General features: G+C 37.7%; 1 protein-coding gene across 1 annotated transcript in view; it reads left to right on the top strand.

The window, feature by feature from the left end:
* Positions 1-26,387, top strand: part of OTUD7A (OTU deubiquitinase 7A) — a 161,187-nt gene that overhangs the window by 80,577 nt on the left and 54,223 nt on the right. The window contains exon 5 of the mRNA XM_026059346.1: positions 7,916-8,070. Coding sequence (XP_025915131.1) covers positions 7,920-8,070 — 151 coding nt within the window. The 5' untranslated portion in view covers positions 7,916-7,919. The remainder of the gene's footprint in view (positions 1-7,915; positions 8,071-26,387) is intronic.

The raw sequence follows: 26,387 nt of genomic DNA, 5'->3' as shown, positions 1-26,387 counted from the left end.
TTTTGTTTTTGCATTGCCTAAATATGCAATCATTTAGGCAGCAAATTTGTCTTTAAAGTGAATAAATTCCAGGGTCGTCATTTTGTTTTGAGGATCAAGTAGTTTCCATGTACATTCAGTCCAAAGTACTGTTTATCGTGCACCATGTGTGACGCTTTTGAAAGGAAAACTGTAATCCTCCAGGGTGAAGAAACACTTCCTAGGAGAAGAGTATTGTGACTTTATACACCAAGACCCTTGGAATAAAGACCACATATGTATGTCTATGCTGTTAAACACAAGAGGAGTCCTGTTTATTGACAGGGAGGTGTAATGCATATGATTGTGTTAGTTTTGCTCCCAGGGTAAGTTGCTTGCACTTAATGCTTACACATCAAGGCTTAGACCAGCCACCAGAAGTAATGCTGGTGGTGATGGTTTCAAGGGTAGGAAAGATTGTGTCCATCCAGTGAGAACAAAAAGTCTGGTAGCCATCTGGGCTTTGAGTTTGTAGTTTGTAATGAGTCACTGCCTCCTTCCTTACAACCAGTTTTCTTTTCTTGCTTAGCAGTCTTTCTTTCCTATTCTATCTGGGTGTGTTTTCACAGCTAATACTAGTTTTCTGGCAAAGAGAATAATTTTTGAAAGACTATTTTTTCTCTAAATCCCAGAAAGTTGAGAAAACAGCCCTTTCTGTAAAAAATAGGGGTAGTCCAAATTTATACAGGGAAGGAAAATCTGCTCCCTGCTTTCAGAGTGTAGTGTATGCATAGTTTGCGTTTTTTGTGGAGGGTGAGGTAGTGCAAATAAAATATAGTACAAATAAATTTCTTTTTTTTTTCTATATTTTTCTATAATCTATGGATTTGGTAGCAGCACATCCAGTTTATAATGTTTCAGGGCTGTGGTGAGGCCTTGACAGTATGTGACGAATGAGTTTCGGCAGCAGGTGCTGCTCAGTTGCATGTGTGGCAGAGATTTTAGTTGTCTCCTGCAGTGTTGGATGTGCCTAATTCCGCACTGGTGAAATTCAGAGTTTGCCAGGAAATTGTGTAAGAGCAGAGCTCCAGTCAGCACAACTCTGCAGATGTTATTTCATCTTCAGGTAACCCAGCACACTGAACCAGTGTTACTTCAGGTGATCAGTGGTGTGTTTGTTCTAAGTTTTCTTTCATTTTTAATGTTCATGAACATGTTTTGGCCTTGACCCTTCCATCTTTTCATACACATTTGTCTGAGTGAGCACTGTTAATTCAGGTTGTGCTGTCAATTTGGATTTGATGAGTAACAGGAAGAATTAAGTAGCATGGATATTTTTGTGCAGGTGTTTTAAGGGCAGCTGGAGGACAGAGCCTGCAGGAGTGTAGACCAGAGTGCCTGGGAATAGAGAGAGCTTGTTCCTTGCACTGTCATGGGTTTGGGAGGTCTCAGTTGGGTATGTTTCCTTGGCACCCAACACAAGGCAGGTGTTCTCTAGTTATATGGCTATTTATCATTTATATAATGTACTGGAACCTCGATAGTATTTCATTTTAAATTATTGTTTTTCAGTTAAAGTAGTCTTATCCCTGACTCAGTTGCACGTGGGCTGTGTTTCCATTAGCTGTGAACAGAGATATGACCAGTTTTCTATCAGTAGAGAGAACATTCTGCAGTACCAGAAAGAACTTCTTTTGGAGAAACCACCCTCACGGGCAGCCTTACGTAACCTGTGTTGCGTTGTGGTGGGTAAGAATGATGTGTATCTGTTGACATAGTTACTATACGAGTTCTGATGATCATGTAAGCCTGAGGCAATGCTGGGGTGATGCATGATGTCATAAATACACAGAGATTGGTCTTGTCTTCTGCTAGAAGGATATGGATCTTCTCAAAAATAATGTAATGAAATTTAGGTCAACACAGGCAGATTACCTCAGCAAAGATGTCTGGCTAATGGTCCTTTGTGTAGTAGTAAGCTGCAGCAGAGCAATCATTTGAGAGCAGAAATTTCTTTACTTCTTCGTAAGAGGACATCTGATCATATCCTAAAACTGCTGAGATCATAACCTCAGAGCTGAACTTTAATATCTCTGCATGTCACCACATATCAATTTGCCTACCTATCCAGCACTGTTTTCCTATAACAAAACTTTTTGCATGAACCTAACAGAAGTCAGTCAAAATCTTTAAATTCATGTATTGGGACATTTTGTCCCTCATATTTTGTCTATGTACACTTTATAACTATTTTGACTTCATATAAATTTGAATTGATTTTTCCTTCTTTCATACTTACTTGTCTGTTAAATCACTGTGGATGTGAAAAGCAGGAAAGTGAGAATAGTGATTTCAGTTGTGAATGTGTTTCTCAAGAAAGTGCTTTATTGTTTACTACTGGCTCTTCTGAAAAATCATCAGATCATTTCTGTAAAAAGTCTGTGCAGCTGTCTCACAGAAACCCCATCATCTCTTATTATATTATGCATGCTATTGGCAATTTGCTGTGCGCATTGACACCTGGGAATGCAGAACTGGAAGTAAACCAAGAAATAATTCTCGCTGCTGTCTCTTCAGCATAAATTATTTGAAATTATATCTTTTAAGTACTAACATGAAGAATATGGAAATAATGCTGATACTGAGACAACTGGTGAATTGACTTCTCCAGACCGATATGCACTTCAATTTTCCAAATTTATGAGCAGTCTAGCCCCTGCTCATGGTGACTCTACCTGAGTGCCCAGCTGGTACATTTTAAATTAGCAGTGATTGTACTCCTGAGTCGCTTCTGATTAGTGTCTGAAATTCACTAATGCTTTGTATCATTCACCTTCAGCAGATTCTTTTAACTTGATCCACATATTTCCATCCTGCTGGTTAAGATTGGTTTCATTCTTTCTCCCAGTCATTGAGGAAATTAGTTGTATCCAGTTTGTTGTGCTTTTCTTTGCATGGATGTTAGGTCCTGTTTAGTACAGTGGATCTGTGTGTGAGTATATGTATTTGTTAGGACAGTAGTAATAATAGCAGCATTTTTGTGTTCTTGCATTTGTATTGAAACAGAGGAAAGGCTTTGGTTGCTACAAAGCTTAGATGCCAAACTTGGTCATAATCCATTAAGGCAGTTTTCTCTCCTGAAGTGCCTGCATTCCTGTTTAACTAGCCTTGTCAATGTTTCCAGCTTTCCTTCTGTTAACATTTCTTTTTCTGCGTTAACTTTTAGAAATGTTTCTCTTGCCCAGTGGTGTTCCACATGTGGTGGTTCTACCTTTCTGAAATTCATTTGAATGCTACATGAATAATCAAGCATGCTCCATAACAACTTGATCTGTAAGCGTGACTGTCTGCTCAGCAGTACTAGATCACCACCTCCAGGCTTGTGCCAGTCTAGTTACTGGACGGTGTGTGCTGTAACTCAGACCACTAAAATGATCCAGGGTTTAAAAAAAAAAAACACCCCAAACTCTCCAAAATGGAAATGGATTGTTTGTTATTGTTTTGTTTAGAATCCTTTGTATGTGGCTTCTGATATGCAAAAGGTCACAGAATCACAGTATAGTTGAGATTGAAAGGGACCTCTGGGGATTCTCTTGTCCAAACGCCCTGTTGAGAGCAAAGTCAGCTAGAGCCAGGTTGCTCAGGACCGTGTCCAGGCAGGGTTTGAACATCTGCGAAGATAGAGACTTCAGAACCTCTCTGGGGAACCTGTTTCAATATTTGATCACTGTTTTTCACCAAAGTTAAAAAAAAAAAAAAAAAAAGTCTTATGTTTAAATGGAATTTCCTGTATTTCGATTTGTGTCCATTTTCTCTTTTTCCTGTTGGCAGGCATCACTGAGAAGAGTCTGGCTCTGTCGTCTTTGCTCCCTCCCATCAACTATTTAAACATATTGATAAGATCCCCCTGCTCTGAGCCTTCTCCAGGCTGAACAGTCTCAGCCCTCTCAGCCTCTCCTTGTATGCCAGATGCTCCAGTCGCTTCATCATTTCTGTGGTCCTTCACTGGACTCACTGCAGCAGGTCCATGTCTGTCTTGTACTGGGCTGCTCAGAAATGGATGAAGCACTTCAGATGCGGCCTCGCCAGTGCTGAATAGAGGGGAATAATCACCTCCCTTTACCTGTTGGCAATGTTATTCCTAATGCAGCCCAGCTATAATGGTACAGTGGTATCAGTGATGTAGAAGTATAAATGGAATAAACATGTAAGTGATATAAAAGGTACAGTGGTAGCAGTGTAAGTGCCAGCAAACTGTGAGGTGGATACCAGAATGAAAGACTAGGGTTAGCAACAGTTTAATCTGCTTTGCTACTGAATAACATGTATTTGTGTAGCCATCTCCTAGACACTTTTGATTTGTTGGACTAAGTTGGATTTTGCAGTCCTCATCCTTGAAGAGAGGAAAGACACCCTTTTCCTGTTGCAGAAGGTTAATGATCTTTGTATGCTACATGGATACATACTTGCAGAAATAAGCAATTTCTAAAAAAGCAAAGGCATTCAATTTTTAAGGTTAAATATAATCAGCTAATTGCCAGTGTAACGTGAGTTAGCTCATGTGAGCAAATTAACAACCATCAATGGGACACTGGCTAATGTGCCAGCTATCAGCCTGATCAAAGTGAGGAACAAAATGACTTAAACTAAGTGATGTTTTACCCTTCAGTTTTTAAGATCCTCTAGGTTAAGATCCTAATGGCAATGGCAACTATATTCCCCCCATCACAAGAGTTACTTAATGGAAGCCTATTTACTGACATGATTTACTTTAAACAAATCCTCATACTTGCTGTTTCAGAGCAATATCATTGGAAATAAACATTAGAAGAGGCTGCTTTTTGCATGTGTGCATATTAGGGCACACATAAACATGCTTTTGTACAACAGAGTCTGTGTCCATTTGTAAGTGACCAAAGCATAGATCAGCAAGCAGGAAATCGTTCGGGGATTGCTCGTGCTGTTTCGTGTTACAGCACTGGATGGGGCAACAGCATGGGAAGAGAAATGGTCTCTGCAGAGTTGGTATACTTTCTCTTGTATGTATGAAGAGTAAGAAATGGAGTGAGAAAAGACTGGGTTTCTTTTGGGGGGCAGTGAAATCAACTGGTTTCCAGCTTCTTCCACAGTTCATTTCTCTGTAGCTGTGGTGCAAGCAATAGCCAACCAATATCATCTGCTTCCAGTGTAGGAAATTTCCATGTTATTCTTTGCCTTTGGCATGTGGTAAAGTTGCAACTGAACCGCAAGGAGGAAATAACAGGAATGATGAAATTCATGTTTAAAGGCAAACTTTGACCAATAATGAATAACAGGCATGAAAGCAAAAGTACAGGTCTTATTTACACTGTGTATCGTTTATCTTGACCCTGTTTTCTTTACTTTACACTATTTCCACAGCAGTTCAGACAGGGTAGAAGTGTGGAGATACCTTTAACCTGTGTTTTGAATGCCTCAATGTCTTAATAGCATGTCTAGCACCACCTGCTCTTAAAACACCTGTTTTAATATATTATTTATTATTTGGAGAGAAAATTATCTAGAAAGATGGATTTCACTTTATCAGAAAAAAAATAGGTCCAAAATACAGTAGGGTAAATGATTGTCTGTTAGCCATGGATTTGGCAAGAGAAACTCCCGTAACACCAGTGTGTTATGTATCACTTGAGGCTAGACTTTCTTTACTTCCTAATAGATCCCAAGGTGGTTGTGCCATAAGAAAGTATACTGGTAAGATTGCTTCCTCAGACTGTTGAAAAACCACAGGAGAAAATTGTACTATAATGGTCATCGATAAATACAAAACAACACTTATACATTACAATAATATCAGCTCCCTGTTCCTCCTCTTCCTCCTAAAAGCAACTTTCTAATCTCATGTAAAGTGGAACCGTGGCTCACAGGAGCTGCCATAGTTCTGATATATGATTCATTTTATTTCCAAATTATTTTATTCGACAAAATAAAAGAGAAATCGTCAGTGACAGAAAATTAAAAAGCCTTCTCTTTTTGTTTCTTGAGTTTGTTTTTAGTGCATGCACAAATGTGCTTTCTGGAGTATTTTTGAAACTACAATTAAAATATTCTACTGAAGAATTAATTGCACACTTGCTTATGTTTTTTTAAAAAAATCATTATCTGTACAAAAACAAGAACACATTTGCATTTCCTCAGCTATGACTGTGATTCCATTAGCTGCTACATGCTGGTTCTTAGGCCATGAGTCATTGTCACATATTGGTGTGATTGTTGCTTTTCTCAGCAACTGGATGGTACAAACAGCCTACAGTAAGCCGCTGAAGACACAGCGCATCGCTTTGCCTTGGAACAAGCAAATCATTCTGTAAAGGAAACCTGACATCTTCCATTTATGGGAAAAAAATGTTTGTGTTTGTCTCTTGTGATTAATCTGGTATTAAATAATAACTACTTTAGAAAGTCAGGATAGATAGCTGAATCTTTTTTTCTTTGGCAGGGTGGGGAGGGATTAGATAAAGATCTTTATTGTTTTTATTAAATACCTATGTGTACCTTAACTATATTAACTTGAGCTCTAATTCCATCTCTCAGAAAGAGAATATGAGTGAAGTCCTACCAAACCCTTCCTTTCTGCCTCTCCCAGCTGACCTCAGTTGACCAAGTGTTTATATTATATATCTGTTGCAAGCGTTTCTGATTTAGTTTGTGGAGGTGATTTCACCAGTGAAAATTCAACAGCAGAAATACTGCAATAGAGAAATCTAGAAATATACCAGATACACAGCTGTAGTATTCATTACGCTCTGTAGAATTGTTGTTTGCCTGAAAATTATTTGGTTGGTTTTTATTATGCAAGTTGGGACTTCGTTTACTAGATAACATTCATTTAAATGTGGCTAGCTCTGTGTATGAAAGTCAAGTACTTCATACTGTGCACCTGTATATTGTGTGTTCCATTTAAACTTTTCTTTCTAAAAAGAAACATATAGTGTATTCCATGACAATATGTATTTTCTGTCAGTCTTGTTGAGATCGAGCAGTGGGGAGATCCAAAATGATACTGGCAAGGTACTGAAAGCTGCTGGTTTGTACAGGGTCTGTGTTAACGTGGTGCGTGTTTGATTGTGGTGCTTCAGAAGTTTTGCAACAATGAGATATGCTGTCATTGCAGATCCTGTAGCTACAGCCAGACTTTGGCTCAGAGGCCTCTCCTGAGATGTCGTGAGACTGGACTCCTACCAGTTTCAGGAAAAATGATGAGTGGGAGTGTAGCCTTTGGGTTGGGAGTGACTCTTAGAGCTGTACCTCTCAGTGTGATTGTTATCGTTGTTATTATACAGAGAAGGGATGTACTGATGCAGTTTCTCAGATTTTTAATCACTTCTGTGAAGCAAAAGTTGATACTGAAGCTGAAGAATGTTTGCTGTCCTCTTGTGAGGAAGGCACTGTTGTTTCAGAAGGGAGGGGAGAAAATGTGGATTCCCTATCCAAAAGTTCCTTAAGATAGGGAAACTGTAAATAACAGAAGTGGTGTTGACAAGGGAAATAGAAAAACAAATACTACATTCTGCTGTATATGTGTGTGCTAGTGTTAGCAAGTAAGGGCAAAAGAGCTGCTGTCTAGCCAAACTTACCTGCTTAACTTGAGTGCATGAGCAGCCCTACCCCTACAGACAATGACAGGGTTCTTGTGCTTTGAATGAGCGGGAACCCTGCAGCTGCAGAAGTATGGACAAGCTGCCCAGAAGATAAATCAATAAAAATGTGAAATGTTAAGAAAAACAAAACTCTCCTGAAAGCCTGAGTGATCAACAGCTTCCAGGCTAAGGCAGAGATGGATCACAAATGCTGTTCATTTAAACAGTTAACTTAGATGTTTTAGAATTTTAATTAGTCTTGTTTGGGGAAGAAAGGAAACCTTTGCTTTCTATCACTTTGAGGTATATTCTAAAATCCCATTTCTTTTTCTCCTTGGCAGATGGATGCCTTCTAGCCAACCAGCGAGTCCTCCTGCTGCTGCATGCCTGGCAGCAGACCTACATGATCACATGACTCTTGATATGGATGCAGTCCTGTCAGACTTTGTTCGGTCCACAGGGGCAGAACCAGGTCTGGCAAGAGACTTACTGGAAGGTAAGCCTTCAAGACACAAATATTCCCCATGTTCAGTGCTTTCTTAAAGCAAGAGCCAGTAATAAAAAGAAAACTGTTTAGTCTGTGGAAAGAAGCATTTCTTAGTATTTCTGCTGGTAGACCAACTCTTCTAATAAACTGATCTCAGATTATACCAAGTAGGTGTTTTCAGCAAAAGCCTTGGAAAGTTCTGAGAGCTAAATACATGCACACTTTTTTTTTTCTGATTTTTTTTTTTTTAATCTTAATATGTTTTAAGAAATGTTATGCTAAGTCAAAGTAACTACTGAATAACCACAGTACACTTAAAAGTATACTTGGGGGTGTTTATTTCCCCCTTTTTGCAACAGCAGTTTGACTTTATAGTATGTATGCTGAACATTTTTTATTTTACTATAAATGCAAAACCTTAGCATAGCTGTGAATATTATCATTGGTTTGCTATATTTAACAAAAACCTCTGTTTTGTCTGACTGATTTGATAGACTCCAGTCTACAGTGACAGGTTTGTCTTGGTCTGTTGATCTTTTTGAAAAAAGCATATGAGAAGTTTTTTTTTTCTTTTTTCTCAGCAGTATCAGAACAGATTGTGAGTTATTGTGCTGGTTGAGCATTGCTAAAATTTGATAAAGGGTTCCTACATGTCAGAGGTGTTTCAGAAGTGTCACTTATCTTGTTTTACTTGCTGTAAAGGATAATACTTCCAAACAAATATAGAACAGTAATTTTGTGAACAAAGATATAGGCAATAAATAATTATTCTGAACAGGCTAATAGACATATGCATCTAATACCAATCATCGTCTCCTACATGGGAATTTTTCAAGGTAAAAAGAATTGTTGCTAGTTCCTGACAAGATGTGCTTGCAGGAACATTTAAGTACCTGTAGTTATGGCTGCATTTGGTGTAACAGCTGCTAAAACTGGCTATGCCTCATGCCGGAAGACAGTAATTTATCCAGTGGTTTCTCATTTGTTTAAAAAAGAAAGAGAATGGACTGCTACACTTGCACCATTATGACTGCCATTAGTAGCTGTTATAGTGTGCAGGTGTTGCAGTGTTGAACTGACAGACTCCTGCTTGGCATGCTGTTGTGACATGGCTAATATTAAAGTACCTTTAAAATACATTACATTACTATGAAGATAGGTGTAGAGGGTCAGATATTTCCTCAAATAAAATACAGGTAATGTCACAACCTGGTTTAGTATAGTTTGTAGAACACTCACTGGGCTGCTGTGTTTGCATCCAGTTTGGGGTCAGGACTTCCAGCTAATATCCAGGCAATATTGCTGACCTTCCTTTCTCACTTTTGAAATGCAGTCCAGCATTTTTTCCTGCTCTAGATTCTGCAGGCAGTACTGAAACCCAAGAAGGGACCTTTTAACGATAGACAATATTCAGAATAGCAACTCCCCACACCATGGTGTGGCTGTAGCAAAGGTACTGCACCTGGTCTTGGAATGATGATGTCTTTGTTATATTTTCAATTAAAAGTTTGGAAACAGGTGTGTACAAATACTTTTAAAAAGTTTGAGATTTGGTAGTAATTTGTGGCCCCAAAATGACTGTCATAGAGAACTTTGAGCCAAACCAACCTTACTTTTATAGACCCTCACTTCCATGCAATCACAAGTTTTGGTCAACTCTGCTAGGGCCCCATGGCCCCTCTTTCTTCCAGATCTGTTCACAGATTCTATTTTTATAGCTTGTTCACACTGAGTGTTCAAATCACACTCCTTATGGAGTTTTATTTTAAGAGCAGGTTCTAATGCTTTTTCCTTCCCCCCTTCCCCTCCCCCGTGTGTGTATGGGGGGAGGGGGTTGGAATTCTTGAATCATGCCAGCCTGCAGGCAATCAAGGAAAATACTTTGTTTTCTCATCCAAATATTTTAATATGTTAATTGTTTTGCTTTGGCTGTCCTGTGGTTGTGTCAAGACAGTATTGTGTGCAATATGTGGTGTGCTCCCTGGCAACAGGTGAGTAAGTTAAATGCACATTGAGAGTTTGTTGTGCAAATAGCTCAAAAATCTATAATTTAAATTGCATATAGATTTTGTAAGCTACCAGAAGCACTCCTTCTAAATATTGGTTCTGTTGATGTTTCTGTACTGCAAACCACCACCTCTGCTTGTCCTGCTAGTAAAAGCCCTGCAGGTTTTTCTTCTGTTGAGCTTTATATTGAGCAAAATTAATTGCCTGACCAAAACATTCCTTTTGTTGTGCTTGAGGCACATATCTTCCAGAAAGTGTCCAGTCTGGATTTTAAATGAAGATATGAAAAGATGAAGAATACATCATTTCATATGATGGTTCAGTCAATGTTGTTTAAAAAAAAAATTAAAAAAAAATCTGGATTTAGTTCTAATTTACATGTCTGGCTTTTTTGCCAGCTATTAGTATCATGAAATAAATAATACTATAATCCAGTTGATTTTCTATCTAATTTTGATAAGATAAACATGTGGAGCTCCAAGTCTCATTTCTGTTGCTTCTTATATAGCTTCAAAATTTTCTGTATCCTTCAAACGAATGTATATAGAAATGTGTTGGTTATTTCAGTATACATCTTTCTAGTGTTACATACAGGGTGGAGGTTGCCTTTTTTGCTATTGCTCACATGTCTCTGTTTGTCCAGCCAGACCCTTCTGGCTAATTTTACTTCAGTATTGCTCAGGGAGCTTGTGGTCAATTCTGTGCCCACTTCCCCTTACCGCGTTACCAGTTCTAGACTCCTGTGCAGGTGCTTAGCTGTTCTGGAGTTCAGACTTCAGACTTTTAAAATCTTTAAGGGATTAGTTCAGTCGTATGTGAAGTTTGCCTTGCGCATTTGAAAATTGCTATGAATGCTGACTTTTGAAGCTGTGTCAAAATTAAAAATGGATGTGTTTTTCTTGTGTGTTTTCTGTGTTTTCTGTCTAAGAAATTTATTTTCTTGCTATCTCTGTGCCTTTTAAGTACATTTATAAAAGCCTTATAACCATCTAATCAGCCATTCATTAGTGGAAAAAATTACATTGAAATTGCTTAACTTCATATTTGTCCAAAGCATGATTTGTTTTGTTCCTTCTTTTCATATACTACTTACTGAGTCTGAAAGGTCAATGGCAGGCTGCTTACTGTTTGATACTCTTGTGATAGAGCTATGGGAACTTACATGTGCAGACTTGGAGAAAGTACAAGGAAAGGTGTGTGGAGGCAGAAAGGGGCTTAGCACTTACAGCACATGGAGCTACGCTAATAGGTCAGCTGTCTTACTGTTTGAGTTTTTCCTTCCTCTTGAATATTGTGAAGAGCCTTCCTTCCATTACCATTTATTCTGATAATTTGCTAAACTTATAAACAGTCCATCTCTGCTATTAAAGAAAGCTTTTCAGACTAGAAAATACAATCTGATAGGTCATAGAGCTGTGTTGTTATGATTGATTTGGTGATTTTTATTAAACTGTATATAAATATTGAAGAAATTAGGCTTTTCTCCAACTGTTCAATGTAGCAGTGGTAAGCTTTATGGCTGGTTGGGTTTTGTAAATGCTGCAGCCTAAATTTTCCTATAAAACACAGAGCTTGGAATGTGTTTGACTACTCCAAAAGGCTTTGCTTCTCAGACTAAGATTTTCTTGCAAAGAAGTGAATTTTGAAAGAAGAGAACAGAAAAAGGTAGTTAGACACGACCATCACCTCCAAACCAAAAGGCTGTATTAAGCTTAAAACACACCAGTTAAAAATAGCATAGTCGGCCTGGCAATTACTCACTGGGACTTTGACAGCTCTCCTAGGTAGATGCTGGGACGAGCAGTAGGAAGAAAAAGGAATCAGCAAGACACTGCACTGACTAGTTGTTCTTATGCCTCAAGAACAATTGCATCGAAAGCTGTGGAACTGCATTGCCACCGTTCTCCGCAGGGGCTGTGGCGTGCCACTAGGAGTTTGCAGTGCATGGGTAGCAAGCACCTTTACATCCCTGACTCATGCAGTTCCGAGTGTGGTCACATTTCTCTTCAGGGATGAGATTTGGTGCAGGGCTTCCTAATGCCAAAGTACAGCCCAAGAAAGAATACCATTTTTGGTAGCAGGATGCTAAACCAAGTTTGCATGTTCTTGACCCAAAGCTCTGTTGTGGCTGAGAAAATTCTAGCACAGTGCTGGACCTAAATTGCAGCAGCCACTCAGCAACCCTGTACATCACAATGTTGCCTGCAATTGCTTGCAAGGAGGCCTTGACATCGTGAAGCATGGTCATAGGCTCAGCAGCTCATTCTCAATGAGAATTAGATCCAGCACATCTGCCTTAGGGCTTACTATGTGGTGGCAGTTGACTCTTTCCTGCAAGAAATTCTCTGAAGGCAATCTTATGGGTTTCCTTCTCACTTCCATGCTGGGGAGGTTTGCTTGTACTACACAAACATCTCAGGTCTGGAAGGGGCCTGTGGATCTCAACCTAGGAGGAGATTATGGAATAGATTAGTGGCATCACCTGTAAGGGTTGAATACCTGCAGCAGAAAGACTGCCCTTATGCCACTGAGACCACAAGATAAATGGTTAAAAGCCAGCTGTCTGAAGAGCAGCCTTACTGACTGATTATATCAGCTGCCTTGCTGAAAAGTGCTATTTCAAGGTCTCCTAACAGGTTTAATAACATGAGGTTTTGGTTCACACTAGAGTATGATACATTGCATGATATTAGGGTTCTGCTTCTTGGCTCCAGAAGAGACTATTGAACTACTATTACTACTATTACTAACGCCTAACTTGGAGACTGCTTATACCCCACTGTCTTGCCACATATGAGATCTAAGAAGGTGCTGACATAAAAATCACAGCTGTGACAGGTTTCCTATTTCTACCTCCTGCTAAGACCAGTAGTTCTATGGGAACTTGTGGAAACCATTCAATGGTAAAAATACTATACTTTGTTCTTTCATATCTTCACAAAGTAATCTGCGCTAATTGGCTTTCCTGGTGTCAGGTTTGCATCTCTACACTCATTTCAAAATGCAACAAGCAGAAATTTTGTCAGCTGAAAGCTATGAAGAAATAGATGGATATTTCTTATGCTGATTGCCATCCAGTACCCAAAGGGGTGTTTGAAAATGCAACTTGTATAGTCCAATGTCTTTGTGTTCCTATACATTTTTTCAGACTTGCAGCTTTTTTACATACATTTATTCAGCTTCTGAGAGTAAGCTTCATCATGAGTGATGATAATTTTGTATTAGTGCTGTCATACCATTATCTGGATATTCGTATCAGATTTCATCACACCATTGAAGGTATACTGCAAAACTTCATTTAAATGTGCCCTCCAAGAAACAGCCATATATAGACAATTTCTGATCCTATAGGAGAATTTCCTGCCAAGAGCAAGAACTTAAATGGTTCTACAACTTCAAGAGGAACCCAGTCATTTTTTGTCTTGTCTCTAGATGAAAGATAATACCATTCCATCCTTGCAAGTATATCTTTACTACAAAGGCTCTCTACCAGTTTGCACCTTATTTGTCCTCCTATTTTTAAACATGTATCATTGAACTTCAATAATATGATAATTAAAAACACTAATTAAATCAGCTGTTATCATTAGCAATTATGCTAATTGAGGTGCAAGTGAAAAGAGCTAGTGAAATTTTATTTTGAATTTGTTTTCAGCAACCCTGCAGTCAAATGCATATTTACAGTTTGCTTTTACAATTACCACCCTGATTGACTCTATGAAATTAAATAAGCATGTAATTATGAGACCAGTTTCTAACTTGAGCCATTTGTATTAAATTAATAATTAAGCATAGGAAAGAATGTTAGATTTATATTCATGCAGAATTATATAACTGGAATGCTGTAAAGGACAGATTCTGCACTGTTTTCAAGCAGAGGTTTTGACAGCACAAAATCATTTAACTTATTACTCATATGAATCTCTTAAAGATATACAATCTTTTGAGGAAGTAAAGTTTATTCCACTCTCTGGTGTGCTATGGATACTTAGTAATTCAGTTTTTTAACAGCTTAGAGTGACTTTATAGCTTTAATTTCTGAAAAATCTTCTATCCCTTCCCACCCAGCTTTCTTGCTTTTGAACATCCCAGTAACTCCATGCCCACTTCTAGGATGACAGCCATGAAGTAGGTGAGATCATGAGAAAAGTTGGGTTGTGGGCTTTATGTTCAACTAACCCTAATAACACTTATCTCTGTCGATTCAAGAGGCTCCCATCCACCCTTCTCTGTAGCAGTATAAATCTTTTTTTGTGTCCTCTGTGTGCCTGCATGCCTGAGCAATAGCTGAGTGAGCTATTTCTGGGATGAATTCTCCAGATGATCTGTTTCCACGTCAGAATCTGTCTTCCATCAGAAACTGCAGTTCTCTCTGTCTGCTCTATTAGTTTATGGCAGTGCCTTGTGCATAAAACTCTTCATGCTTGTTTTTGTTTTGATTGCTTGTTCCACTTGCTACCTTTCTATATTTTTATACTGAAGGGTTTTTTTTCTTTCTCTACTCAACACTCCTTACATTCTTTGCCTGACTACTGCCCTGGACCACACAGATTACTTTCATTATTCTTTTCAGTTGAAAGAAGAACAACTTTCTACCAGTCCTGCCAAAATGCTTAGCTAGAATTATGACTAAATTATTAAAAGTGGAAGCACACTTCTGTCAGCCTGGTTATGATTACAAGACTTTGCACAACATTCCTCCGTATTGTTTAGGACTTCAAGGAGGACAGTTGATCGATAGCTATTTATGCTTTTAGCTATAATCTTGCCAAGACTTTGAAGTTAACACCCAACAGGAATTAACTTCAAGACTATGAACGTCTGCAGATTAAGTGTCCTCAAATTTATGGCATCTCCAAGAAAATCCTGATGCTTTTATGTTAGTAATTAAGAAGCAAAATGGCCAAAGGGTAATGAACATGTCCCTATGGAAATATGAGGACACCAAAAGCTATCTGCTGACTGTGCCAGATAATAAATAAAACCCTGTGTTGGGGAGAATGTATGAGCACCATATATGTCAGCAAATTATAGAGTGGGCAGAGTGAATGTGACAGTTGCTTGGCTGTCCCAAGTAGCATTTGACTCCGGGGACATGGAAACTGGATCTGATGTTACTCGTTGTGATAGTTGGGGAATTAGATATGCTGGAAGCAGACCACTTTGTAGCAACAGAAAGATTTCTAACATCTGCTACAGACGTGCAGACCTGAGATCTTGTGAATACTGTGCACTTCCATTCAGGGGGAAATGAGACTGAAGGAGTTTGACTGTCTTTTTGAAAAGACCAATTTATTCAACCAACCTGCCTCAACACAAGAGAGTGTTCCCATAACTGTGAATTTCGTGTAGGTGACCTTTCACGTAATCCTATGAGACAAAGGCTTCATTGGACAGGCAGTATCCAAGAGCACAGCATGAACCTCTATGCCTTTTCTAAGTTTAAAAGTACTTTTTTAAAATTACATTCAAATGTCTCAATGAATCTTGTGCTCCAAGGCCTCATTACCATTTTTTTCTCTGTATATTCTTCCAAAATATGTTGCTCTTCTCAGTACTATTTTTATACATATTGGTATTACTATTCTGTCTTTCATGAGGAACTTACTAACCATAGGAAACTTAATAGATGAAAGACAATCAAATACTTTTAAAGTAGAGCACAGTTCATTCTATATTATTGTAACAGAGCTTCTTCTTTAAATGAGAATATTAAATACTTCTGTGTTTTCATTGGGGTCAGCCTCATGTTTGAAAATCAGGACTCCAGAAAAGCAGTATGTTCTACAAAGTCCGCTTGTATCTTTAAGGTTATAGCAAAACTCCACATCAGAATGAAGACATTTGTTTCACTCAGTAATCTTCACTTCTTGGGAGAGCCTCTTCTGATGTTGTTTTGACTGTATAAGTCTTCAATACCATTGTTTCAGCTCTGTCTGCTTTTGATACTCATTTTCCTTTCCCTCCATTTTATTTTTCAGTAATTAATTGTTTAGCTCTTTACTGCTGAAAGTGTATATTGAGCCTTTAATTACATTCAAAGATATGTTCCTCATAGGCTGACATACATCAGTGTAAATGATTCTGCTCTTAAGGAAAAGCAGTGGTGGTTACATTCTTTGAAAATAATTATGTTTCATATTGATTTTAATAGCCAACGTTTTCTTTTAATGCATCTAGTGCAACATAGGGATAGTCCATGGGGCAATTTACCATGGATATGAGGATGGATTTAAAAAAAAAAAAAGAGAGAGAAAGTAAGAATAAAAAGTAAAACTAAAACAGGAATGTGAAAAATTTTATCATACTTCCTATATTTTCCCTAATTCCACTTTAGAACTGTAGAAATCAGTGATATGAAAGGCTTTTACTTCCAAATAAGGCAAAGAATATACTCTTGCCTTGTGCTATTTGTGACAAAAAAAAAAAAAAAAAAAAAGTAACTAAAATCATTTTCATGGCTTTCATCTAGTATTGGCCTTCTGTATTTATTAAGAAGTTTATAACTATTTTAAATTAATTGTAAATAAATATTCATGAATCTTAAGAAACGTCAACTGGTATGTATCATTACCTCTGCCAGTGATAAATCAGTGGATTGTACACATTTCCTGAACTATTTGTTTCTTAGAAATGTTATTTTTCAACTCCAGTTTCTTTGTTGGATGATTAACTCTGCATCATTTGCTGACTCTTTCACCTCTGTTTCATTTCAAATCTCTGTTCAAAAAATAATTCACAACTTTGAGGTTTTTATCTTGTTTGTATGCTCCCAAGAAGTGAAAGCATACTCTGTGTGTGGGATTATGCATAGTAGGTATTCCATTTTGTGACATTTCACTGTCTGTCCATTTTAAGATTTTGCGTTATTCTTATGTTTTACATATCTGCTACCTGACTTTTCAGATTCCTGTTGATCTTTTTGATGTTGGCTAATACATGTTCTTTTAACTGTATTTACTATTCCTGATAAGCTGATTATGGATGAAGGCTGTTATTTCCAATTTTTTTTGGTTTTTGTTTTTTAAACTTTTACTTTAGTGAAAAAGTTGGTGTCTGTATCTCTCAACCCCTGTTAGTTTATTACTGTTTTTTTTAAATTAAATCGGTTCTGATTTGGTCTATTATAAATTATCAAAACCCAAAAGAAGCTCAAAAAAATCCAGTAATATTTCATTCCACAAATGAATTGCATCTGTATAGTTTAGTGCAAGGGAGGTAGGTACCTATTGGTTTGGCCATATTTGGAACTTTCTGAGAATTCACTGGCTCAGAGGGTTGTTCTTCAGTCCCCTTGTGGAAATAAAGATAATGTGAATCCCTACGCTTCTGCTGGAGAACCTGAAATTGTTATTTCATTTGTTCTTCATGAGCTCTTGAGTGCTACATATGCCACTTACATGGTCTTTGTAAGGTCTGTTTTATGCTTTACATTTCGTAGATGTTTTTAGATGCACCTGGAATTTTTCCTGAGACTGGGTCCGATTTTTCAAGGAATCATTTGTCATTATTCTTTCATTCGATGATGACAGTGCTTCAATTTTCAGAAAGGTGAGCAGGACATACACTTCCAAATTTAAAGCATTGAAGGGAAGTGAATCTAAAATGACCCCATTTCCAATCATTTTTAGAGAATGTAATTACACTTTTTAAAAACTATCCTTTCAATTGCTGTGCAAAAACCCCCAGAGTATTATAACACGAGTAATATCATCATAAATTATGTATAACCCCTGACAACAACAACTTTCATAGAAATAGTGGAAATGTGTCAGTCTTGAGAACTAGGCCAATATTAAGGTGAGCATAGCAGATGGGAAGAGCTGAAGGACGGTTTAGTGTTGCTTTTTGCCTTCCTTCCTTAGCACATAAAAATGTGCTAAGTTAAGGCCAACTAGGTCCTGCAGAATTTCAAGGATAGCTCAAGGCATGATACCACTCTTGGGAATCATTAATTATCCAGAGATTTGGATTTCAGACTTCAGTTTGGGGGATAAAAGGAAAAAAAAAAACCAAAAAAACCCCAACTCTACCTTTACTTAAAATCAGACTAAAATGAAAGCCCACGCTCTAGTGCTTAATATTGACAGAGTAATTTGATTATAAATGAGGCGTAGGTGAAAGGAACAATCATGGCAAAATAGTTTAAAAAGCAGCCAGTGTTGGTGGGCATGTGCATCCCTGCTTTGTGCTGGATTAAATTAGGATATGTATTAAGTTAGTGTCACAAGGAATCAGCTGAAAGACTCAATGACAAAGATGTCATCTTAGTATATGCATGTTTATTAATGGCAGCCAGGCCCAATGTGCCTTGTAGTTCAGTGGAAAGACTGTGGCTCCAATAAGCTTTGGAAAATTCTTTAAGCGTAAATGGATAGATCTGAATGGCAGAGAACGTGCTCCTCTTCAACTGTGGTGATCTCTAGTTTCCACCATCTCCAGGAATGAGAAAGGCATGTCCTACTTTCTCCTTTCGGATAATCTAAGTGGACACCTTGCATCTTTCATGTACAGAATAGCAGCCATGTCTGAGTTGTTGTATGATTGACTTAAAATGTGGTCTATGGCAGAGAGAAAACCGTTAAAGAAAATAATTGATTCTTTAAATCAATTTATGCTGTATTTGGTTTACAGTGACAAGGCTCTAGGATGAACTTGGAGATGACTAGAAAATCAGGTAGTGAACAGTTTAGTTCTCAGGAAGCAGCAGGTACATAAGCAATGGTCACTTGATTAATTAGGATGGCAGGAAAGATATAGGATCAGGTATGATGTTAAAATGCCAACAGTATAGACAACCATCAAGAGTTGGAGGATTTGTTAAATTTTCAGGCAATATTAAACTAAAAAAAGAGGCCAAACTGCATGTGAAATAGTATGTTTAACTGAAAAATTGCACTTTTATTTATTTAAATGGAGGATACCTGTGTTTTTCTGCTAGACTGTTTATCCATGAAGCATTTCACCATTATATAAAAAATAATTGCCATTTCTAGCTTCATATAGTGCTTAATCATGGCATGTGTAGTTGAACATTAACAGAAACCAGGAGACTGGCTTTTCAGTCATGAAATGTGTGTAGTAGAAGAGACTGACCCCATGGAAAATGAGAGATGCAATAGGTAGATATCTCCCTCAAAGAATAGTGTACATTTTTTTCCAAAGAGAAGCATGTAATTAATGGAAAGGGAGAAAGAAAATTGCAATGTTATCATGTGACTGAGTGTGCAAAACTACCCCCCCAATAGTCTCTTATTCTCTCTCCCTCATATGGTTCCTTTTGTAGTTCTCTTTTGTAAAGCTTAGCAAAGAGAATAAACAGCAGTTACTAATGTCTCATTAGACAGAGATCAAAATTGTCACTTCTAACTGCCAGTTCAGCTTTTAGTGACTTTGCATTCTAGATGAAAATGAGGAAAATGTTAACATTTCCTTGCTACATTGTTTTGCCTTGAGAAAATGGGCCAAAATGAAACCTTATTTTAAAACCTATCCTCTAGTTTTAATGTAGTTTTGCATAGAAGCATCTCAGAAGGAATAAAGTTGGCCTAGAATTCCTAAAGCTGGTCTAGAATTTCTCTTGTTGTCTTATGCCTGTTAATATTCATGTTAATCTACATCATGTCAGATAGGAAGTGACTGCATTTAATTTGAACTTGTGGATTGCCATGTCAGCAGCTGGTTTCTAAGAATAGAATTCTTTACATGTGAAAGAAACTGATGGTAGACTTCATCTTTTAAGTGATTGTAAATTTAGGGGGATTTTTTTTTAATGTAATTGGTGCACTGGTCCAGTGGAAAAAAATAAGAACCACTTCATGTTGATGAAAATTAACAATGTATCAACAGACTTGAAACACAGAAGCTGCTTATCATTTGTCTGAATGCCCTTCCAGCATAGTCACCTTCTCCCTTTTAACTCATAGGTTGAATAAACAGCTCTTATCCAGTAAAATAGTTTCTAGAATTAACCAGTGCTAGCAATAACTGAAGAGGTAAAAAAGCTTTTGCTGCTGAAATGGGTGTTCCTGAGCCATTTCTTTTTTCCTGGAATCACTAAGTCTTTTTTTTTTTTTTTAATCACTCATACCTGTAACCATAATTTTAAATACTTGGAGACAATATTACATTTACAAAGCCCAACAAAATGGTGACAGTAAAATACCAGAACTCTTCTAGTTCATGATAGTTACTTGTAACTTCATTGTCACATAAATCTGTAACATAAGCAGCATTTAAAAAATAGAAGTATAGGAGTTAGTCATCATTCAGCCAAGACATTTAAATAAGGCCTAGATTTATTTCCTGAGAAGATTTGGACAAGATACTGGAATGACTGGACAATGTCTCTTGTTGTGTAAGGGTAATAATATTCTCTTCTGATACTAAGTAAGACTTGATCTCATATAAGTTATTGGCAACCAGCAGCATCTCACAAAACACAATCCTCATAGACATATGAGTACATAGAGGGAGTTCGTGTATGAGAAATACAGGGCATCAGGACCACAGATGTTGACATTAAACCCAGGCAGGACAAAATTGAGGTTGATAGGAAAGGGAAGAGCTTCAAAAGATTTCCTCTCCTTTAGGAGAGCTAAATCAGTTCGCAACTTTCCGGCCTTTTTGAGTTCTCCCATGCTGTTGGATACCCAGGTAAGCCCAGGAACAAAAATTTTCCTCTTGCTGCCATTGGCCCTAAATTGGCCTGTCCTGGGCAACATTCTTGTTTATGAAGAGCTCTTAATTCACATCTCTCAGGGACCTGATTATTTCAAATGATTTTATCTAAGTGTAAAATCACATATAAGCATGAATTCCAGTAGATTAGCAGGAGATCATCATAAATACTTCAGCCTGGAGTGCCGCTTTCTATTTTTCTAAATTTTTTCAAATTGAATTTACAGATGGATTTCATAGATTGTGTCTTGATATCCAGGGCCCTCCTCAGGCTGACTATTATTTTCTGCCATAGCCAGAAGGTTAGCTTATTGCCCTGTTTTTGTCGTGTTATAATGGCTTATATTCCACTGGGGTTGAATTGCTGTTTTGTGAGTGCAGATGACAACACTTCTACTGGATTTGTGTTGTGAAGCATTCTGAGGTCTTGCCTTGTTCTGACCTAAATGTAAAACTGTGAGTCTTTGTCATTTCTTCTCTCAGCCTGTAATCAACAACTTCAGCTAAGAGAATTCTTTCCTGTCTTCTTGGAAGGAAGAAATAATGAGGTAGAGATTCATAGTGTTTTACTACTAAAACATGGATAACTGTTCAAAATCTAAGCTGAGAGGTGCCACAGAATAACATAGATGAAATAAGAGCTCTGGATTTTGTTTTTAGAAATGTGTTATATAGCCTGCCAAATACTGGATGATTTGTAAACTTCTGTAAGGATTTTACATCCTTACAGGTGGCTTTTCACCCTTAAGGGGAAGGACTATATGAATCAAACATTTCTGCTGAAAGTTGCTGTGCCTGTTTATCTGATTTGTTACAGAGCCACAGTAGAGACAGGTAAAATGCTGATTCAGTGTAATGGACCATAAGAGGAGATAATGTGCCTGCCTCCACACAGCAGACACCTTGTACTTGCTTGTGGGACAGCTGCTATTCCAGCACTTTTGTGTACAGTGACGTAGAGTAGTTGAGTCGCAGAGGCAGTTTCTCTATAGTAGTCTTGGAAGGAATTAAAATAATTGGGATGATATTGGAAACATAGTAAGTTTTGTCTTACACCAATACTTTTCCTGTTCTGTGGGCAGGAAGGCTCTGTTAGTTGTTTTTTTTGTTGTTGTTTTGTTTTTTTAATAGTTAGCTTTTTTGTGTGGCAGCTTTGAATTAGGATAAGAACACTGGAATTGTAATATATTCCAATTCACAAGCAAAAATATAGACAAGAATAGTAAAATATTTTAAAAAATAGTGCCAAAAGCCATGAAATTGATGTTAGTCTCCTCCTTGGGTTTTTTTTCGTAATATTTTTTCAAATGGTATTGTATTAAGTGTGAGTTTCATTAACAATGAAAAATGGCATTAAATATAAAGTGTGCTTCTATAGAGCTCATTTTTATTTTCTTAAATATTTCATTCTGAAATCTTTTCCAAGTTGTTTTCTCTCTGAGATGTGTAGCGTTTTGATTTCTTTTTTCCTCTTGTTTTATAAAAGTTTCACATTCATTCTTACTGGATATTTTTATGTCTGCCGGTTTTTATATTCTTAGGTATTTACACTAGCAGTTCATGGACTGTCAACACAGGCTGCATCATAATTTATTTAATTTTCTCTAACCTCTCCCTTGCCTTCCCTCATCCTTTTTTTTATATATTTTTGGTCCTGTTTAGCTTTATGCAACATTATCATTGGTTTAGCTTTTTCCTGCCCTTTTAAAAATTTCCTTTGCTGAGGTTCTGCACATGTGGTGGTGTTACAAATTGGCCTTCACTGTGGTCCCTACTACTTAGATCTTTCTTACTTCTCATCTCAGATTACATCTTCTCTAGCATGTTGTTTATCACCAAATCAGGAATTATTGGTGACCTTTCAAATGTTCTTTTTAACATATTGGAGTAGGTGGATTTTTGAAACCTGTGGGTGGGGCTTTGTAGTTGCATGCTTGCTATTCCCACTAATTAACAGTAAGTGTCCTCTAGTTTTATGGTATCCGTTTTAAGAATTAAAAGAAAATGGATTTATTAACTGTTGCAACCCTACTAAGCTATGCTATGCTGCTTAAGCAAAACCAGAAAAAAGCAAAAAGCCTAAATAATAGCATGAGACTTACACCTTACTACCTGATTGTTATCTGCCTATTAACTGAAAAACATAAAATCTAGTATCAGTAGAGCATTGGTTGCTCAACGTGTACCTGATTTTTGTTATTAAAGAATATGAGTTGTGACCTGATAAAGCACGTGGTTAGCTCTGGGCAAGCAAGGATCACTCGTGTTGCATGGCATTAAGGGTGCTCTCTCTTCTCACAACATAGACTCAACTAGAGAAAGACTAGGTTAAGAAAAAGATGGACTACTACTCTCTAATCCTGATTTTGGGGGTAATTTTTTATTGCAGAAAAATGGGTGAATGCAGATATCTAAGCACTGTGACGACTTGTAAAACATGAGTGGTGTCAGCCCTACTACACTTACGAAGGAAAAGAGTGCTTTTACCCTCTAAAAAATAAGGATACATGATAGACTTCAAGCAAACTTTTTAATGTGAAAGTACAAAGTTTCTAATGCTTTTCTGCTTTCAGATTTCAGCTTTCAAGCTGATCAGCTCATTAAAATGCACAGTTAATTGGAAATATTTTTTTTAAAAAAAGAAATCAAAACTTTGTCAGAAGGTCACTCTAGGACTTTTCTAAGAGAGCTTCCAAATGTATCAGCTAAAAATAAAAGCAGCACTATTTAGTTGGATTGTTTTTTCAACAATCTATGCCAAAGAATATTTTACTTAAAATGCAAAAAAGTGGTTATATTTGAAAATAATACTTAGGCAAACCATTGGCTATCTAATAGTGTAGAATTTCTGGTTCGGCTTAGGAAAAATAATTATGTAAATCTACTTTACTATGTATCATGAACATAGTGCACAGATTCATTGTGATAGATGCTGTAGCCCATGTGCAGCTTGGCCAGAATGAGATCTGTAAAGGCCTGGCTGCAGGTGTATTTCTTGTCCTGGGAAGTTTCCTTTTGTTTGGCTTGACCTTTTCATTGTCATGCACCCATCTTAACCCCAATTTCCTTGCTGCAGAATCTGAGGGAAATCACAATGTTTTATTCCAAAATTCTAACCTATTGGCTCAGTAGTTTGTCCATCTAATTCCAGTCTTTTCCCTGGTTTGGTTTTCTCGCTAGTGTGCCTGAAGAAGAAGACAGAAGTAGTCAAAGCTGATATCAAAATTTAGGTCTTGGACTTCATTTATTGAATGTTTTATAGGGAAAAGTGTCCACAGGTAGAAACTGATAAGAAGAGGAGCTGGGAGGGCTGGGAAAGGTGAGGGAATGAGGTGATTTCTCTGATTGCAGTGTAGTCAGTCCTAATGAGATTACTTCAACCTTTCCCTTCCCCAAAAGCTAGATTTGATAAACAAGCAACTTTCCCCAGTCTTCACTAAAGATGTGATGCCCAAAGAACAGTGTGCCAGGGCAAGAATAATCTCTGAGGAACCTGCAGGAGTGCTCTTAAATACAGACCTTGTTCACTACCTCCTTTTCTACTTCCTTTCTGGCCTGGATTTGGAGACCCCTCCACCCTCTGCCGGCAGCTCTGGTACTGGAGTGCTGGGTAAGAGACACTCAGCTTTCACCACCCGCTGCTTTCTCCCCCCTTCATATTGCTGGTTCTTTTATAACATCCCTGGTTGAGGCTCGCTAAGGAGAGGTAGGCTTTTTGGATTCCCTTAGAGAAGAGGCCTTGGAAAATCCTAAGCCTCTCAGCTTGGTCCCAGAGGATCACCAGGAAACCCCTTTCTAAACACCTCTTTGACTCCTCAAGGTGCCTAAATGGGACAGAGCTAGAGAGAGAGGAAAAACAAAAAAAACCAAACAAAACCAAAAAAACCCCAAGCAAGCAAATCAGTCCTCTTCAATGGCCAAGAAAACCTGAACCTTCTGTAATGCTTCTGAGGTGAGTCCGTACTCTGCTTTTTATCATCTTTTCCATAGCAATTAAAGCACACTGTGCACATGCATCCTTTACTAATCCAGTTTGAAGGGGTAAGGCAAAAATGAATAAGGGACTTTTTAAAACTGTATTGCTTTATCTATGTCTTTGTTTTTCCTTCAGGCTGTCAAAGCCCAATGTTGTTATTACAGCAATTATTATTTAGAACAGAAACTTCACACTGTAACTGAGTTTATTTTTGAATTTCCCTTTCATCTAGATGCCTGCTGTCTCTGACACTAAAAAATCAGTACCCAGCCCTCAGTCAGAATGCATCTTTTACTCCTTATTCAGCTGCACTTTTTTTTTTCTCCCTTTTTTTGTTTCTTTCCTCCATACTAGGAACACTTTGGTTTTAAAATACAGGTCTTTCAGTCCTGTTGAATTTTACACCTGCTGACCCACATAGCACATGCAGCTGTTCTGGAAATAGTTGTTCAATAAGAGAATTCTTTCTATTGAGTTAGTGAATTAATTCTGTGCCTAAAATTTTATTAAAATTTTATATCATGCAACAGTATGTGAAATGATTCATGGCATTTGATTTTTAATGTAAATATTAGGATGCTTATCTCTTAAGTCAAAGGCATGCATGAATAAATTGTCTTCAATAAACTTTGATAAGATTTGTTCTTATGTAGTAAATCTAAAATTTTTTTAGTGTGAGCTCAGATATCCTGTAGTGGAAAAAAATTTGTTAAGAAGGAGTTTCTAACTGTAAAGCAGTGCCACGAAGAAGTGCTTCTGTGGTCTTTACAATGTAATATATAACTACTTCTCTGCTACCAAGTATAGTCTTGACAAAGTAGTGTCATCTCACCCATTCAGCTTCCCAAGCACTCTTCAGGACTGATAGGGAATTCCAGAAAATCTCAATGCTGATACCAGTCTCCAGAGGCACGGTTACTGGAGAGAGATGATGAGCAGCATGCTCATTTCCATACCTCCAAAACCCCAAAATGTCCAATGGTGCTTCCCCTGCTGACTTGCACAGTAGCAATAGTAAGGTTTGCACTCATCCTCATTTTCATCCCTCCCCCTGCAATTCCCTTCTTCACATTACTCCTCCAGATGCAGCAGGCTGTTGCTGCCATAAGACTGTCACTGAAGCTGCTTGGGTCTCCTAGAACATCCATCAAATCTAAGGCAGTTCTGCAGTGATACCTAGTGAATCCTGTTCTTCCATCCTAACACATGCTCTGGGAGCTAAAAATGACTTCCCCTTGAAAGAATTAAATCTTTTTAGAGTACAACAACAGAAAATGAAATCTATTGCTGCCTTTGAAGAAACAAGAAGATGTTATTTCATGCAGGCACTTCAGCCTGTTGAATAGTGAATATTAGCTGTTAGGTGCTTTGATCTATCATCTGGACTGGAATGAGGCCACGTACACTTTACAACTGCATGCAAGATCCTCTGGTGGGCAAACTAAACCTGAACCTGACCCAAAGTCCTACTAGATCATCTGTGTATGTGTGGGAAGGTACATATGCATGACTGCACGTGTGACTACACTGTACATTGCAGAAGTCTTTCTAAATGTTCCAGGCTTAAATTCTGGCTTTTCAGTGTCTGCAGATGCACTGTTTTATGCATCCATTCCTAGATGTGGTCTTGGGATAACTGGGACTTTTATCCAGGGCTTTTGAG

Source organism: Apteryx rowi, unplaced genomic scaffold, assembly GCF_003343035.1.
Source record: "Apteryx rowi isolate R43461 unplaced genomic scaffold, aptRow1 scaffold_156, whole genome shotgun sequence".
Classification (NCBI taxonomy): Eukaryota; Metazoa; Chordata; class Aves; order Apterygiformes; family Apterygidae; genus Apteryx; species Apteryx rowi.
The sequence above is the reverse complement of the archived record's forward strand: the minus strand, read 5'-3'. Positions and strand labels throughout refer to the sequence as shown.